The sequence below is a fragment of the Megalops cyprinoides genome, chromosome 12 (genome assembly GCF_013368585.1).
Source record: "Megalops cyprinoides isolate fMegCyp1 chromosome 12, fMegCyp1.pri, whole genome shotgun sequence".
Taxonomy (NCBI): domain Eukaryota; kingdom Metazoa; phylum Chordata; class Actinopteri; order Elopiformes; family Megalopidae; genus Megalops; species Megalops cyprinoides.
The window spans coordinates 21,791,349-21,808,284 of NC_050594.1; the positions used below are offsets into that span (position 1 = coordinate 21,791,349).

Below are 16,936 nucleotides of genomic sequence, written 5' to 3' on the forward strand. Positions count from 1 at the left end.
TTTAAGACCTTGAGAATGTGTACACAGAATGAGAGAAACCATCCAGTAATGTCTCCGCTGTATCCGCTTCTGGGTTGACTGAAAGAAACAAAATGACTGTTACTTTAACATTGAAATGATACGCTGACAAACTTTTGACTCTGGAAAGCTGTGCAATAACTCATGCCTGTAATGGATTCAAACTGCCATCCGACACACTGTATTTCCTTTTATTAAAACGTCATTTTCTTTTTGACATGATGGTTGTATTCTAAATTTATTTAATTTTGTCTCTGTTTCTCTAAAAGGAATTTTCTTTATTTCCTCTGCTTAAAAGTCCTCTCTCTGCTCGTTGTGCTCTCCCAAGGATAATATCACGTTGATATGACAGCAAAAAAGGCTCTTTGTGGGAGGAGTGATTTAAACATAAATTACTGAAAGGTTCTGAATAAGGTGAAGACAGTACTCGGCTGTGACCACTAGGTGGCAGACACAGACATCTATTGAAAGGGTAACACTTCCATAGAAATGGTCATCCTTTCTCAGCATGACCTCTCTCCAGAGTTTTGCTGGTCCAAGTCTCTTTTACCATTTCTTTTTTCCATAGTTATGTTTCTGAAGTGATTTGCGATAACGGCTGTGGTGCTATAGTTGTAACAGAGGTGAGGCAAGCCTTGTTATCACTCTGTCCTGCAGTGCTGCAGTCTCTGCTCTACCATTTCATGTCATTTTCTTCTAGCTGTCATTTTCTACCACCACTTTTTTGTTGTCATTTTAAACAAGCCCTTTAGCTGGGAGGAAGGAACGCTTTCAGCTAAATGCATAAATCCAAAAAATAAATTGCACTGCTAGATGCAGGGTCATCTTGCATTGTTTTAAAAGTGCCATATTACAGCAAGATTTTCCAGAGATGCCTACTTTCTTGTTTTGGAGCCCAGATGGCGTTTGTCTTGTTTGATTTCAGTTATAGGGACATTGTCTCAGCTGTCTTTGGGCAAATAGACATGCAGTTTACTTAAGGAATCCAGCTGTTTTGAAAACGATAAAAAGAAAACCATGAAAGATTTAAAGAAATGTTTGCCTCTATATAAAATATACCCTATTTGGATTTACTGGCAAGATGAGTACATGCCAAAAATCATTACAAATAGAGAATGAAACTACCAGAACACATAGGCCGTTACTTTGGGATTTTCTCACTTTGCATTATTTCATATCCAGGATATTACACATATTCAGAAATACGTTGATGTCTTTTTGCTTTTACTGACAATTTATTTTAAAGGAAAGTTTTTTTTGTCATTTTTAGTCACAGTAATTTGTTAGATCCTGGTATAGCTGTGGTGCTTTACCTTTACAGACTATGTGTTATTCATGGTTTGTGTAATCATAGCTTTTCCCTTTCTTTTCTGTCTGATACTCACCATTTCACATCTTACTCCTAACAGCAGTAATTGTTTACCATGTTGGCCATTTCATAAGTTTTGTGTGTTACTGTAGAAGTGTTGAAGAAAAAATAAATTTTAATGTGTGCATTGATTTTCGTGTTGTTCCTGGAAGAGTTCTGAGATCATTTCACCTGCATTTAAATTTGGAAGAACTGACATACGTAATCCCTCTAGAATGAGTGTATTCTAATTAACAATACATGACAGCTGTTTGAGACACCATTGGTGTGTGGTGGTGGAAGCTGAATTTGTTCAGACTCAGCACTTTATTCCCTGAACCACATTCCTACCCTGAGTCTCCTGCGCTGAGGAGCGCATTTCACTTCCCCGCATTACTTCGGACTGCATGTTTACACTCTAATTAAAACAGAGCCTATAAAAGGCAATGGAGCTGTTGCCAGACACCGGCTCAGGTCAGTGCAGCTTGGGGAGAAGGGTTATAAATCGCTTTGATGCAGACCAAATGTGCAGCCGAATTCTTTTACTGGAACTGGTCTTCCTCTGGAGAGGCCAGAAGCTGTGGTGATTCATGCCTCACCGCCTGCTTGAAGAGGGTCTGCACGTCGCTCCACTGCAGGGTAGATTCAGCAGAGAAAGGGGAGTCTTGCCATTTCACTCCAAATACTTTATATAGGCTAGAAATATTCATGTATTTGAATGTTCCATATATGTCATGTTTTGCAGAGGAAAAGAAAAAAATATATCACATTTGGAGGAATATAATAGTGGTATGACCATGTATGGTCATGGGCACTCCTTATTTAGTTCTGTCATTTATTGAATTTTCCCACTCTTCAACAACATCCACAACAGGTCTCCTCTCCCAAATGCTTCCATTAAATTAATTTTAAATGTCCCTTCAACAATACAGTGTGTTCAGTAAACTTGGCAAGATACAATAATGTTTGCCATGTTATGCAAAATAAAGACTGAAAGAAAAGTCAGCTGTAATTAGATGCAATAAATTTGGTTAAAATCTGTCAGAGGTTACAGTCTTGTGATCAAAGGGGATAAGCTTTAATAGACAACACATAAAACAGCACAGTAATCAAGAGATAACAGCACCATATATCTAACATCAGACTATTGTGGGAGACATATTATGGGAACAGAAATAGCATGGTGTGGCAATTCAAGTGTTGCAAGTTGTGCACAGGTAAGACTCAAATCAGAATCAAATCAGATCCTTAATATACCATTTTTACACTGATATCTATTTTTCAATCTTGAATCTCATAACTCTCTTCAAATGCCAGTGTCCCATTTTGTTAAGAATAAATGTTTCCAGTGACTACATGGGCTAGTCGTACACTCCCAGTTTTATCCACAAGGCATTAAATATCATTTTTTCCAAATGGGTTGAATCAAAACACCCAGCTGGTTGCTATGAATGGTTATCCCGCATAACTCATAGAGGAAGGCAGGGCTCAGGGTCAAGGTAGTGGAATACTATGTTTTGTTTTTTTCCATTAAATCATTTAGAATGTGTCAAGGGCATACTTTCTGACGAATTACTACTTTACAATATATGGTGAGGACACATTGATAGGAAAAGCACAATAAAAGATACGTTACGCATAGACGATGTTCCTGAATGATGCTTTCAGGTCATTTAATGATTTTTGTTTACAGAAAAAGACGCTTTCATCTTAAAAAGAAAATTAATGACCATGTAATTGCCTACAGCTGCTGATTCCTTAACACATAAAGTCTTGACCAAAAAAAGCACCTATGTGATTTACATTCTTGTGGATTTCAGGCAGTAAGCAACTGATTACGGATGAAAGATGGGTGATGAATATAGTAATGTACAAGTCAGTGAAGATGTTCAGTTAGTTTTGTAAATGTTGCCCCAGTGAGAAGTTATAACTTGCTGTCTCATCCGTTGTATTCAACTACATTTGCGGACAAAATACGGCCTGCAAGTTAGTATTTTAATTCTGCCCAAAATAACTCTCATGTTTACTGTTTACTTAACGAGTAATTGTGTGTAAATCCTGAAGCAAAGACCCTTGCGGTCCCCGGATGTACCACAGCACGCGCGGTTCCATTTCCATAAAAGGCAGCAGCGGCGGTCCTTATGCTTTCCCGTTCCCTAGTCTTGATTCAACTGTTGAGTTTTGCCCCGTGGCAAAAAAATTATCTACTTGTGTGGATGAAGGCATATAACTAGGTCCCAAACAAAGGGACATTTTTCAAAGAGTGGGGCGGGGTAAATCAAGTAATTGCAGATGAGACAGAAAACGTTACACATAAAAATAACCTATGTAAAATGTATTTGTTTAATTAAATCCTCCAAATAGCAATCTGCGGGTAAATGCATGGCATTGGGCATCACGATGCAGTCATAAACCGCAGTTTTTCCAATTAAAAAACCGAGGAAGGAATACGGGGATCCGGTCAGGCTGAGAGTTCGGACTGTATGAAAGGAAAAGTGGGATTGGAGGAGTGAGTGACGTTATCTGCTGGAAAGAGGGAGGGAGAAAAAGAAACGGCTGGACTCCATTAGCGAAAGCCCGAGGAGACAGTTTGGGATACTTAACTTGGGCTACTTCTCTGGGATTATCTTCCAGGATAAGAAACTGCATGATATATAAAAAAGAAGAGTAATTCAGTATTAAAAGTAGGAGATATAAACGGATTTCGGTCTTGGATTGTTGTATTTGTGAAGGTGAGTGGACATTGTAACTGATTTTCATTTTCGTCCTTTAGGGGCAAGAAAGATTCGCAGCCCCCTGCACTCTGTAGGCTACAGCACTCGGAACCGAGCAATGTTTTGCTGCTTCCCAAGAAGCTAGCAACGCGTGTAAAATGGCTGTTAGAAATACCTTTATTATTAAAAATAGGTTTTAATTAACATATATGGTGAGATTTTTAGGTTTCAGACTGAGTAAACGCTTGTCATTTTTGTTTGTAACGAAACTACAGGAGTTTGCAATTTAAGAGGCAAGTTGTCTAAAGCCGCTTACGTAATCTGCTTCATGTTTCACAAATTAGTATACTTTCCGTTATCTACAGCAGGTGAATATGCTCTAACTTGACGAAATGACGTGTTTTGCCTGCATGTTGTAGCTGGTTTGCCTTGCTACAGTAACGTTAAGCGTAGGCAGTCACAAGGCCTAGTCTTTTATTGATTAAATGACGCAGTTTTCTTTTAGTGCATTTTACTTATTTTCTCATTCATAACACGCAGAGTCCTCATTGTCTCGTGGGTGACTTTGTGTGTAGAAGCGAGTTCATTGCATAATGCAAACATTCACATAGGATTGACTTTCAAATGACGCTGTCCTAAATCCATGACGACCTGTGCCTAAACCGAAAAGTTAGTCTTTTAAACTTTGTTAGCTTGCTCTTGTAATTAGATAGTGAAGCCTCAATGGTCTTGCCTGGAGAGTCTCATTTGACAGAGCATATCTCTGGCTTTCTTGATTGGGCTGGCTAATTATTTCGATACTGATCCACTTGTTCCAAACATTCATCGGCTTGATCCATTCATCCGAGATGCAGTAGTAAAGCAGCATATGCTTGATAGAATTAAGTTTTATTTAATGCTTGAGTCTGAACGTTGAAACATATGCCTGTGTTTTGTGTGTCAAATTACCATTGTTCTCTTGAAAGGATGGCGCTGGACGGTATACGAATGCCCGATGGCTGCTACGCTGACGGGACCTGGGAACTGAAGATGCACGTGACCGACCTCCATAGGGACGTGTCGCTGCGGGTGACCGGCGAAATTCATATTGGCGGGGTCATGCTTAAACTCGTGGAAAAACTCGGTATGAAAACCTTTAACTGCGTTGCTTATACCGTTGTAAAATATATGTAGTTGCTCATCTCTTGCATTCATTGTCTGTTCATCATTTCATAAACAAAATAACTGTTATTTCAATGATCTGATGTCTGTATTTCTGCACGAGACTTAAACCAGATAGTTATTTTCCGAAAAAAATAAAGCTGCTCCTTTTGCACAATACCAATTTGGCAGTATAGATACCCTTTAAATCTCTCGTTTATGTATGCCTTGATTTTATGGATGCATTGCTCAAGAAGTCACCTAAAATTCTAAACTGACATTTTGTTGTCTGTGGTGTAGTTTGTTTATGTCACAAGCCATCACATTGGTACATTTAAACTAAAAGGTGACTGAAAGAAGCATTAGTTTTTTGCCAATATTTTTTCTATGTTTAAATATTTGACATTGTAGCTGTCCATGATAATGAGCATTCTGGGCAACATTTGTTAGGCAGAAAGTTCCGAAGATATAGTTTCTCCAGTTATTTAAGTCGCTCTACTGTATGTGGCTGTTATGAAAAGTGATGTTATATATTCCCATGCATAGCATTAGATATGAATTGTCAAATAAAAATGAAACTGTGGCACAAACATATAAGATGTGGTGTAAAAGCTTCAGTTTTGGTTGTCATAAATAAAAGGATTGAACCAGAGTATTTACTTGGGGAGCAGACTGATATAAAGGGCCTTTTAAAGCTGAACACTGCTCAGTGTAATGACAGGAAACGTCAAATCGTAGTTCATTTTCAACTGACAGTGTGTTAAAAGGGGTTAAATATTCCACATTCCAGCATTGTGCAAGTTTATTTCACAGTCATTTCCCTGTTTTTGTCCCTCATGGGTAGAACTTAGCATAATTGAGGGCTTTGTTCGTTGTGGTCCTCTGTCCAGCCTTAAACCAGGGTCATACGCAGTGTCGCATGTGGGAAGGCAGGCTTTTTTCTTTTTCTCCTCATCCCCCTTAGTTTCAGTGAAATGTCACTTATTGTATTCTTCTGTGTCCTCTTCAACAAACATACTCAAATATTGCTGAAGGCAGAGACTGGTAAAAAATTTTATCCCCATTTTCTGTCAGAATTAAGCCTGAATCACAGTTTTGTTGCACTGTATGGAAGATGAGATCGGTGGTGTTGGCGGAGGAAAGTGTTTGTATGTGTGTCTGTGTCTGTGTGTGGGGGTGTTCCTCAGTGTTACCCATCTGCAGCTGAAGAGTGATGATAGATTTCAGGTCTGATGAGCAATAGCTTTCAACGCTTCTTGCACCTTCAGGTTCATGGTCATGAGGTTTACTTGTCTTCATGACTTTCCGGCCCTAGATTTTACATAACCTTGCCATATAGGACTCTAAAACAACTTTCTCCGATGATGCTTTATACATCAGGGGTAACCTCAGTATTTTGAGGTTTTAATGGAAGGGGTATTGAAAGAGCCTGAATTATGCTCCTCTGTTGGGATCAGCTGCAGTCGTTGTTTCACAGGAGCGAGACAGCAGTGTGTGGGCGGAGGCCATTGGAGACTGCAGTGTGTGACATAGCCTTGGTAATGGGCAGGCAAAGGCTGCATTTAAGACCCGCAATCTCACAGGAACCGTAGTGCTTATCCCAAAGATCACTGTGGCTAAAACTTTATTGTCAAGTACTTTGTGGCTCACTTCTTTGCATTGCGGTGCAGGACAAATTTGGACCACATCATTGTGGATAAACTGTGCCTGTTGTGTCTTTGGTTTGGAATTTCTTTGCTCAAGATAAACCTACCTGTTTCTCAGATAGTCTACACTTCAGGCATATGTACCATTATTAGAAGTTTTTTCCTTGAAGAGCTGAATTACCTTAGCTTGGAGACATGTGTGGCGCTGTGGATATAGGTAAATTTTAAAATACCCAAAGCAAACCAGCACCCACTTGTGTTACAGTGTTAATGGTTACTGGTTTGCATAGGTCATTTCTGATAGACAAAATGAAAAACATTAACGTGACTGCACACTTACCTGTGGTCAAGATGTCACCAATACAGTGGCAGTTTAGTTCTGCATGCTGTCACAGTGTAGCAATGAAGGCAAAAACCTGCAGCCACTTTTCGTCTCATGCAGGTGACAGGGTTGATGCTGTGCTCTGATAAGAGGGTATGTTTTAGCCACAGTCATATCTTGTCTGCTTTTGTTGATAATCGGCAACTGTGTGGAAGTTCATAAGCAAGAGCAGACTATCGAGAGCTGACCTGCTTCTCATTTCTTTAGCTTTAGTAGGACATGATAATAAAGACAATAAAGTTACATACATTTAAATTTTAATAAATAAAGTTATTACTTTGTATGTTGTATCTGTCATAGGAAAACGGACAAAAGAAGCCCCATTTCTCTTTGCCATTCCCAATTTAGTTTTTTTTTTTTTGAAGAGGTTATCAACAGTATTGTAGTAGGTGAGTATATGTTGGACCCACTATGGCGCTAATGTGTTGTATATTTAGTTTTATCTGAGGCAGGTAAGAGGTGTCAGTATCCACACCCCTTTCCCTTCATATTGAAGTACAGACTACTACTACTACTTGTTCATATTGTTTTTTGAACTGAGAATTGAGTGGGATTTGAGGTGGGAGTAAAGGCATGTTTATCCACTATAAGTATCCCGGCATGAGTAAATATGTCTTAAGAAAAGCAGTTGAAAACATTGGTTCTAGTGTTACTGATGTGTTGTGAGAAGTGACCTTGTGACATTGCTGTTTAGTTTCTGAGGCCTGTAGGTTATACTTTTGAGTTTTTAAACGCGCTTCTTTAAATGACTTTGTCAAATGATTTAGTCGCGTGAGCCTGCAAAGATCATGGCAAGCCGGCAATTGGCTGGCGTAAAGTCAGATGGCCTGCGTGTGACATGAATGTGTCTCATCAAGGGCGTGCTTTCAGAAGCATTTCCCCCCTCGCGCGCGGGGCTGTGGAGTAACACGTAGATGCCACCCGCCTGTGGAACATAACCTCTCCCTCGCTGACACGAAGGGCATCCCATCCTGCTGTTCCGCAGCCTCGTGCGATAAATACATTTGTCTTGCTAATACATCAATCAGAGTTGTAGATTTTGTCCATGCGTTCTGCTGGAGGTTGATTGGAGCTATTCAGAGGGCCTTGGGCAAAGTTACAACAGGTGTCCCAGTCCGGTTTTGAGCGGCGGCATTGGTTAAAGTGCCCTGATGACCTCAACTCCACGCTGCGGCTGCAGCGGTGTCTTCTCTGCCTCCTATCTCTGGAACGGCCCACCTCCTCCTGTCGCCAGTGGCCACGGCCTGCTGCCTCTCCCATCGCAGGCTTCTAATGGGGAGTTTAATGGATTAAAATGCGAAATGCCAGGAAGGCACTCCGTTATTGATTACGCCGTTCATTTCCTGTGGAGGCCCTGCCGGAGAGCTTTATTTAAGACTTAATGATCGAAAACTCCGATCACTCCCCTGCTTTATTTATTTATGGACATCTTGGACATGTTCATTTTTCATTTCTAAAGTGCTTCTTTTGGAGGTCTGATCTGAGGGGGTGAAGATTTGAAGATGATGTGCAGTGGCAAGCGCTCGTTCTCTGGGGTTTGGGCTTTGTGATGCGCAGTGGGCTTCTCCTGAAAGTGAAAATACATTGTAAGACATTGATCTGAAGTGCACATACCCATTCTGGTGTTGGGAGTCATTGGGGGCCCTGTGGGAGGTTACGTAGCAAATCCTGGTTTATCTTGGACACAGTCTGCAGTCTTTTTTGTGAACTATAGCCTTTTGCTCCTTATTTGTCCAGCCAAAGCCCTATGTGGGGTTATGTTTTTTAATTATTAACTTGAAGGCCAAAAAAGCCAAACAGTATTTGCCAGCAAGTAAATTGTGAGCATTTTCAAGAGAGGCAATATGAGCCTAATTTTGCCTAACTGTTTATATTCACTGTGACAGTGATGCACCTTTCCAGAAGTGCAGATAGGCTGGATTCAAGTGGTTTGTTGTGGATTATGATCCTAAAACATATTGTAATTCAAAAAATGTGAATGTTGCAGTCTGAATGACAAACACATGAAATAAATTCAGCTGCAGATTTTGCCATTTTGATACCAATCCCTCACTTCTGTATTTGCCACACTCCATTCAAGATATCCATCTCATCCATACATAGCTTTCCAACTTTTCCTTCCCATTATTGCATTTTTTTCAATCCACTGTCTGCACTGGCATTTGTATTGTACTTGTGTTGGTAAGATGGTAGGTGGGCATGCTGATGTTATGACTGGTCTGTATATACTGTACTGTCTTAGCTTTGCCATTTAGTAACACGGGACGCAGATGGCTTTTGGTACAGTTTACAGTTGCCCTCAGATCTTCACCCAATGATTTACTTTCCTCCCAGGCAGTGTGATTTACTTGCATGTTGGTTTATTTTTGTGCACATAGAATTTGACTACCTGTTGTGGGGTAAATCACAATGCAAAATATTTGAAAGTGAACATGCTCACAGACATTGATGATCAAAGGTCTTGTTACTTTAAACTGTTGCTTGTACTTTCTTTGAATTAGCCTTAAATGTATATCTGCACGTTATTTTTTGCATTACAGGAAAGATGCGGAATTCTGACACGGAGAGCCCACAGCATATTAAGAGTGTTTTTGGAGAATGGTTGGGGGGGTATGTTGTACTTGGGTTTATGCAATATGCTACTGTGAGTACACAGCACTCAGTAGTTGTGGCTAATTTTCGGTGCGGCACTTGCCAAGGTCTTTGTTACTAGTGTTTCTGCATTGGCAGCGGGTTGATCGGTCCTAGCGTTCCCCTGGCAGTCAGTGTTAAAGCAGTCACTGGAATCCTAATGTGCTTACTGAAGATCATTAAACGGAGCAAAGGCACATTTTGTACGGACAAAGTGCTCTTAATACGAATCTGCGATTGTATGCAGGCTCTGTATGTACCGTTCCAGCACGTGTCCACGGGTCTGCGGGGACCGCCTCTTCCTGCCGTGAGCTTGGGAGCATAAACACACACACTGCAGGAAGGGGCCAGATTAGATGTGTTTTCAGCTTCAGGAATCCCGTTTGTCAAAAACCCAAAACATTTGCTTTGAGGCCAAAAGATGATTGTTAAGGTTTCAGAATAATGAAAGAAAGTGATTGAAGTTCTCACGGGAGGATCATGGGAAAATAAAACGGGAAGGAGTGTGTTTTTGTGTTGCGTTTTGACTTGTGGTGAAAGTTTAGCATGAAATGGTTAATGAAGGCCATGGTAATAGATTAGGCTTGGTCAGAATGGCCGGTTTTATGCAGGTCATGTTGGTCCTGAACCCCCCCCCCCCTTCAATCCAGATAGCAGTGGAGTGGAGTAAAGGGTGGTGGGGGTCAGCGTTCTGGGCCCTGGCCATGTGACGTGAGACTCTCTGATAGAATTCCATAAAAGTCTTCTGTGGAGCAGGAAATGACTTCCAGGGTTTGGCATGTTCCCTGGACGCTGCCGTCATCCCAGTATTTTCTGCTCCCCGCTTCAGCTCTTTTGGTTCTGTTTGCTGATTGCCATGAATCACTCGATGCTTTAACCCCTTTTTTTCGTCAAGGGAGCGCCAGTAACCCTTTGTCATCAGGGGAGCTCCAGTAACCCTTACTCAGTCATAATATTTCCTGAAAAATGGCAGCAGTGGCGCTTTGAATCATCTTGTGGTTCAGTCCTTGCACAAGACGCCCAGTTGGGATTCATTCAGCCCTAATATCCTCTTAAATCTCTGATACTAAATGAACAAAGGGGTTTTCCCTGCGCTTTGGGGGGTTGGTAATGTAATGGTGATTTGCAGTGCTCCAGCAGAAACCTTTGGAAATACACATATTGTAATATGAATATGAAGAGCGAGGGTGGCGAAGTGATTGGCGCGCCAATCATAGTACCGGCTGTGATGATGGCTATAGTTTGGGGAGGTGGACTGGGGCGGGAGGAAGATGGCCTGTGGCTGACAATAGAGCGGGGGATGTTTGGAAGGAAACGGCTGCGATTTGACGCAGGATGTGAGACTTCCTGCATCTTTTTTTTTTTTTTGGGTAGTGGGGGAGGGCTAAAAGGGGGCTGTGGTCTGGGAAGACAGGGATTTTAGCATGCCTTCCCAGAGTTCAGTGTGGTAGGGCGTGCAGCTCTGCAGGGAGAGGGACTGATAGATGGGAGAGCGTAGGCAGGGAGGAGAGGGAAGGGAAGGGGAGGGGGACGTGCTCATTCCTGCTTTATAGAGTCAGTGTGTCAAAGAAAGCCCTGTTCTGCATCTGTTCACATACTGTGTCTGTGTCTAAGCCCAGTCATCGGGAAGACACGGAGTACGTGTTGATAAAATGCATGTGTGCACACAGGCATGCATGCCATAGCTACATTTAAATATTCTTTTTTAGCTCTGAAAGTATTTTTCACAGGCTCCAAAACTGTGAACTTAGTTTGTATGAACAAAGGCAGGACAGCAAGTGCATGTCATTTCAGTGACATAACTGAAATATGAATTCCTTCTGGAGTAATGGGGGCTGGCCAGGCAGACATACAGTATGCCTCCTTGTTTTACTCGGTAGTGTACGTGGATTCACACTTTGAATATGATGTCACTGTTTGTCTTGAATGATTAACTTTTTGTGACAGCCCCCCCTCCCCCCCCCCCCAGTGTTGACTCTTTCTCTCAGAAGTCAATGCTCTGAAGTCCAGTGCACTCACCCATCAGCCGAGGTTAAGGCATTTTATTAAACAAGTCTCGTATGTCAGAAAAGGAGTAACCCACAAGTTAGAATTATGACCTTATTTTGTAGCAGTGCTCTTATGGTCCAGGCTCTGTGACATTTGCAAGTAGATGCTTCCTGTCTTTTCCATTCCCTGTTAGAAGAATTCCTTGCGTTTAATTGGCTCGTCCCACTAAGTGATGGACACGTTTGTCCGTCCCACTGCATGGTGGCTTTGCATCTTTAATCTTCTTTAATCTTCCATACAGGAAGTAGTTTGGGTAAGTAGGAGCCCAGCCCAGCCTTGCTCTTTCCTGTTGCAGGAGCAAGCTTCTGCTGTGACTTAGATTTTCCTTGTGTGGCTGAGCAGGAGTTGTAAGCATAATTTCCAAGCCTTGAAAATAACTCTGCTGCTGTGGATTACCATGGTAATATGATGATGTTGCTTCTCCGTATTTGAGATTGTGGTTAAGCAAATATTGAGTGCCAAAACAACAGGCCTATCCCAGATCTGAAGATGTCCATTATTTCTGGGACTTCCAGTTCTTCTCACCAGTTAATTATCCCTTTTGGAATGCTAACTATGAGTGTTTTGTTTTTTTGGAATTGTGTGGTTTTAATGAACTATCTTGGGCATCTTAAATATGCAGTGGGGAAGTCTTGCAAAGCTTTTGAACACATTTTTGTAAGAACATCAACTTTGTGGCTCCTGTAAACTGTTTTCAGTGAATTGTATTTGTTTTGGTTGTGATTCTTAGCGCCTGTAACCTTCTGAAGTAAATTATCCATGGTATTTTTCGATTTTTAAGAAAAGTGTTTCCAGCTAGACATTTGGCATGGTCTGCAAAATCAGAATTTCAAATATAACCCATTGCTGCAACATGGCTCGTATCCATCCACCTGTGTGTTGGTCAGGTGTCCAGCTGTGTTGAGCCTTTCACGTGGAGGTGCAGTGCAATCCTGGTTCATCTGATGGGAGGCTAGAGGCCATCCCAGAACTTTGACTCAGCATCAGTACTGCTCACTCCTCTCCTGCTGGAGCAACCTTGCATTTTTTTTTCACTCCTCCTGAAGTCTTTCAGGGTTGGAAAACATGCCAAACCACCTGTTTCTGTGCAAAACATGTAGTCACAGTTTATAATGGAGTTATTTACTTCTCCATGGTTATAAATGAGAATGATCAGATTCATGGTGAAATGATGGGTTCCATCCAGCATAGATGAAATTTCCAATCTCCAGTGCCTTTGGGCTCTGGGGCATTGTCCTGTCATTGATCTATGTCCAGAAGATCTGTGTAATGCAGTTACAGGACTGTGGCCTGAACTTAATTGTAAAAAGCTGGATAAGGGAGGATCACCCATTGTTTATGCTGTTAGTTGTGCAGCGTAACATAGAAACAGTGACTTTTATAGAAATATCTGTTGAATTTATCAGCTTCATTCTGTTCTTGAGAAAGCGATTGGTGGTCTTATCCTAACCAAAGTGTGTGTGTGTGTGTGTGTGTGTGTGTGTGTGTGTGTGTGTGTGTGTGTAAGTGTATGTGTAGGTGTGTGTATTTATGCAACAGTATGCTCTCGCTATTTGAATCCGAGATGGCTAAGGAGGTACTTGTCATAATAATAAAGGAAATAATTTAAAATAGGCACAAATTTGTCAATCAGCAAAACTGATGGCATGTTTCCAACACTACTCAGACGACCTGGGGGTTGTTATGCTAATGTGGAGGAACCTTTGAATTATCCAACATATCTGTCACCTCTGTTTGTATCACTGTTCCTCCCAAGTGACTAGTTATCAATTGGCGTCCAATAAAATAAAACTGGTCTGACCAGTCCTAACCCACTAGGCTGAGGAGGGGCAATGTGTGGTCTCACTCCTCTGGACTGGGGACATCATCATTCAAGTGTCACTGAAGGGGTACTTCACATTAGGTGTTTGGAGCTGGGAACACTCATCTCGTTGGAGCTGAGTCCTATTGATTCTTTGTAGTATTAGGAAGGTGTATCTTTTTTCCTCAGTATCAAACACCACTGATCCTGTACTCTTAAGCAGAGTGTAAAGGCTCACACTCTCAGATGCTGTCAGAGTGACCAATTGCCTGAGAGCCTCCTGCCTATTTGGCTAATCCCCACACTTCAGCCACCTCCATCTTAGAGCGGAGGGTGCATCTTCCGAGGGGAGTCCAGCTCCAGGAAGGTCAAGGCTTGGTGTCTGTGTGTTTTCTGTCATCTCCTTGATCACGTTAAGTGTCCTGTTGCAGCTCTCCCTCCGGGAGCGTTTGCTTTCAGCAAACGAGATCAGTGGGATTGTATTGATCAGGCTGGGACTCATGATGACCGTGGCTCCTGAGGAGAGAGGAAGCCATCGCTCCTGTGTCAGCCCCCCCCTCAGTGCTCCCCAGCAGCTGACCCAATTACACCTCAATGACCGCTGGCTAACACAGCTAAAGTTGAGGCCTGGCCATAACGTTTCTCCATCACATCAATATAATGTTACGCTCTTCTTAATTAAGTGTATTTTCAGCACTCATATCATACTGTTGGAGTAAATACATCACTATAACATGCTTAAGAAGTTTTAGCCAACCTTATTCACTCAGCCGTATTATACTATTGCATTTCACTCAGGAGCATCTTAGTATAACTGTTCCAAAGGAACTAATACTGAATGGTGGAGTCGGATCTGCTTTCTGTACAGATTTCTGCCCAACAGACAGTCATAGTACACTGTAGGACACCTTAGAATCTGGGCGGAGTTGTGATTTGGACGTCAGAATAATGAACATGGGTTTAGGTCTTAAAATGGGACACTGTGGAGGTACTTATTAGCAAAGAACCTTACCAGAATTGCTTGTCATATGTGTAAAATGAAGCAATTTATATTATCTTTAGTAAGGGAGTGTTGAGGATAGAAATTTACAGTATCCAATTCCAAATCATTAGTCGAATCATGTTGCAAATGATGCGGTATAAAAATTTGCATAGCTTTATGAACTATATATTGGAATTTCCGCAAACTCATCTTGCTGAAATAACAAAATAGCCTAAGCAGTCACTCCAACAGCCATTGCTGTAGCCTCTGTTTAAAAGTGGTTCTGCAGCCTGTAGTCTGCTGTGTGCATCAGCTGGGTGGCTTAGTGGTGTCCTTGAAGCACCGGAAAATACAGCATAACAGATAACTTAATACAAATAAGTACAATGCGGGCATTGTTTCAGTCATGTTAAGATTCTGATTCACTCAGAATAACTTGCTACATTGCTGAAATGTAGCTTTGGCTTTGTGTGTCTAAAAAAGTGGTACATTCAAGTGGAAAGGATCTCTTGTTCCTACAGTACCAAGAAAGTTGGATTAACTGATCTTGGCAGTTTATGGCTACAAAACTTCACAGAGGAAATGTGTTCTAAATATGAGCATGAAGTGTTAGGCATGAGGGATTGGAATATTTCCTGTGATAAGAGCATTCAAGCCTTTGCCTTAAATAAGAACACGAAGATGTTGGGTCTGTTTTAAATGCTTGCAGAAAATTAGATTTCAGACCTCTGATAGAAAGGTAGAAAAGAACAGACAGTACCTGATAGAAAGAATAGACAGTATCAGAATGAACAGGCAAAAAAAAAAAAGTCTTAATTGTGATGAAAAGAAATTGGAAGACAGGAGGAAATAGGGTTTGAGATTCCTTTGAATGAAACGGCACTCAATAGACATGTTTCTGTAATAAAGATATGGTTCAAGATCATTTAGTATTTATTGGGTGGTTGTTAAGGCGAATTCATTTTGTAATTAAGCTTATTTTTGACAATTTCTCTGCAATTAGATAGGTATCTGTACAGTTCACATAATGTATGATCTAGGCTAAACGTGTTTAGAAAAATACTTCACATTGCAATAATAGCTGTTTGTTGATATGTAAAGTTCACCTCAGCTGTTGCCTGCCTATTTGTCTTGGTGAGGACCAACAGGTTTTGAACTGCTGGGGGTTGACTGTTTTTAATCAGATACTCTGAACATGTTTTCTCTGATTGTCAATGCATGTATCAGGCGTTTCATACGTAAGCAACTTTATCTGCTTGTTACATTCCATGTTGTTAGTAATTGTCTAGTGTCTATCGTGTACTGTAAATGAAACACTTCATGGCCTCCTAATTTTCTGAATGAATTATTATAGCTCTTGGTGTAGTGATTTGTTACTGCTAGAGGAGTAATAGGAGGGGCTACACTTGGTGTGGGGTGCTGACTGGCCAGGTTGGAAATGTGGGGGAGACTGTGTTTTCTCCTCCTTCCTGTCAGAAAGGGAGATGCTACTTAGCACAACTCTGCTGACCAAAGAGTTATGCTCTGAATCTAGGTTATTTCCAGGGCAAACCTTGGGATGGTGATTTGAGAATAATAGTTAGCTCACTACTATTACCAAACCAGAAGGTTGTCGTCAGCAGACGCTGGCGTAAACAAGGCAGGGTTGTGTGCTACCTGTGCTTTTTATTGCAAATAATGAGGCTGTGGCTTTTATAGTGGATAAAAACAACAGTGTGCCTGCATAGAACTCATTACAGCGTTCACTGTCTCCATAGACCTTTGATCAAAGACCTTCGCGGCTGATTTAGATCGAGGGATCGAAACCAAGTTTCTGCTATGAGATTAGATGCCAAGCTGTCTATATGACATACTGCAAGTAATGCCACGCCTACGGGAATCATTAATTTTTAATGTGTGCTTGCTATGCAGCATTACAGTACTTTTTTGCTAAGTACCTATCTGATCAGCAAATTGTACATGCTGGGCAGCACTGCCTTCTCCAAAGCTCCAAAGAGTGTCTGTATAGTTTTAAGGTTTTATTACTAATTGTAAAAAAAAAAAACAACAAGCTGGAGCTGTCCAGGATGCTTGATATTCTCAGTTGTTTGACAATTTTGTAAAAGGGGAAAAAATCATTGTAGCTAATCACCTAATAGTAGCTGTTTAGATTAGTCTGTCATAAAGTTTGAGCTCACATAAACAGTGGAATACAAGATAACTGTTCTCTGCTCTTCACTTCCTTT

At 41.2% G+C, this 16,936-nt stretch overlaps 1 protein-coding gene across 4 annotated transcripts in view; it reads left to right on the forward strand.

Annotated features, from left to right (window-relative positions):
• The first annotated feature begins 3,588 nt into the window (after window positions 1–3,588).
• The window catches only part of fermt2 (fermitin family member 2), a 45,126-nt gene continuing 31,778 nt past the window's right edge, over window positions 3,589–16,936 (forward strand). For 2 of the 4 annotated variants that reach the window (XM_036541882.1, XM_036541883.1), the window contains exons 1-2: window positions 3,590–4,098; window positions 5,046–5,203. In XM_036541882.1, coding sequence (XP_036397775.1) covers window positions 5,047–5,203 — 157 coding nt within the window. In that variant the 5' untranslated portion in view covers window positions 3,590–4,098; window position 5,046. Of the gene's footprint in view, window positions 4,099–5,045; window positions 5,204–16,936 lie in introns of all 4 variants that reach the window. The other 2 variants (XM_036541880.1, XM_036541884.1) reach the window with 2 other exon arrangements.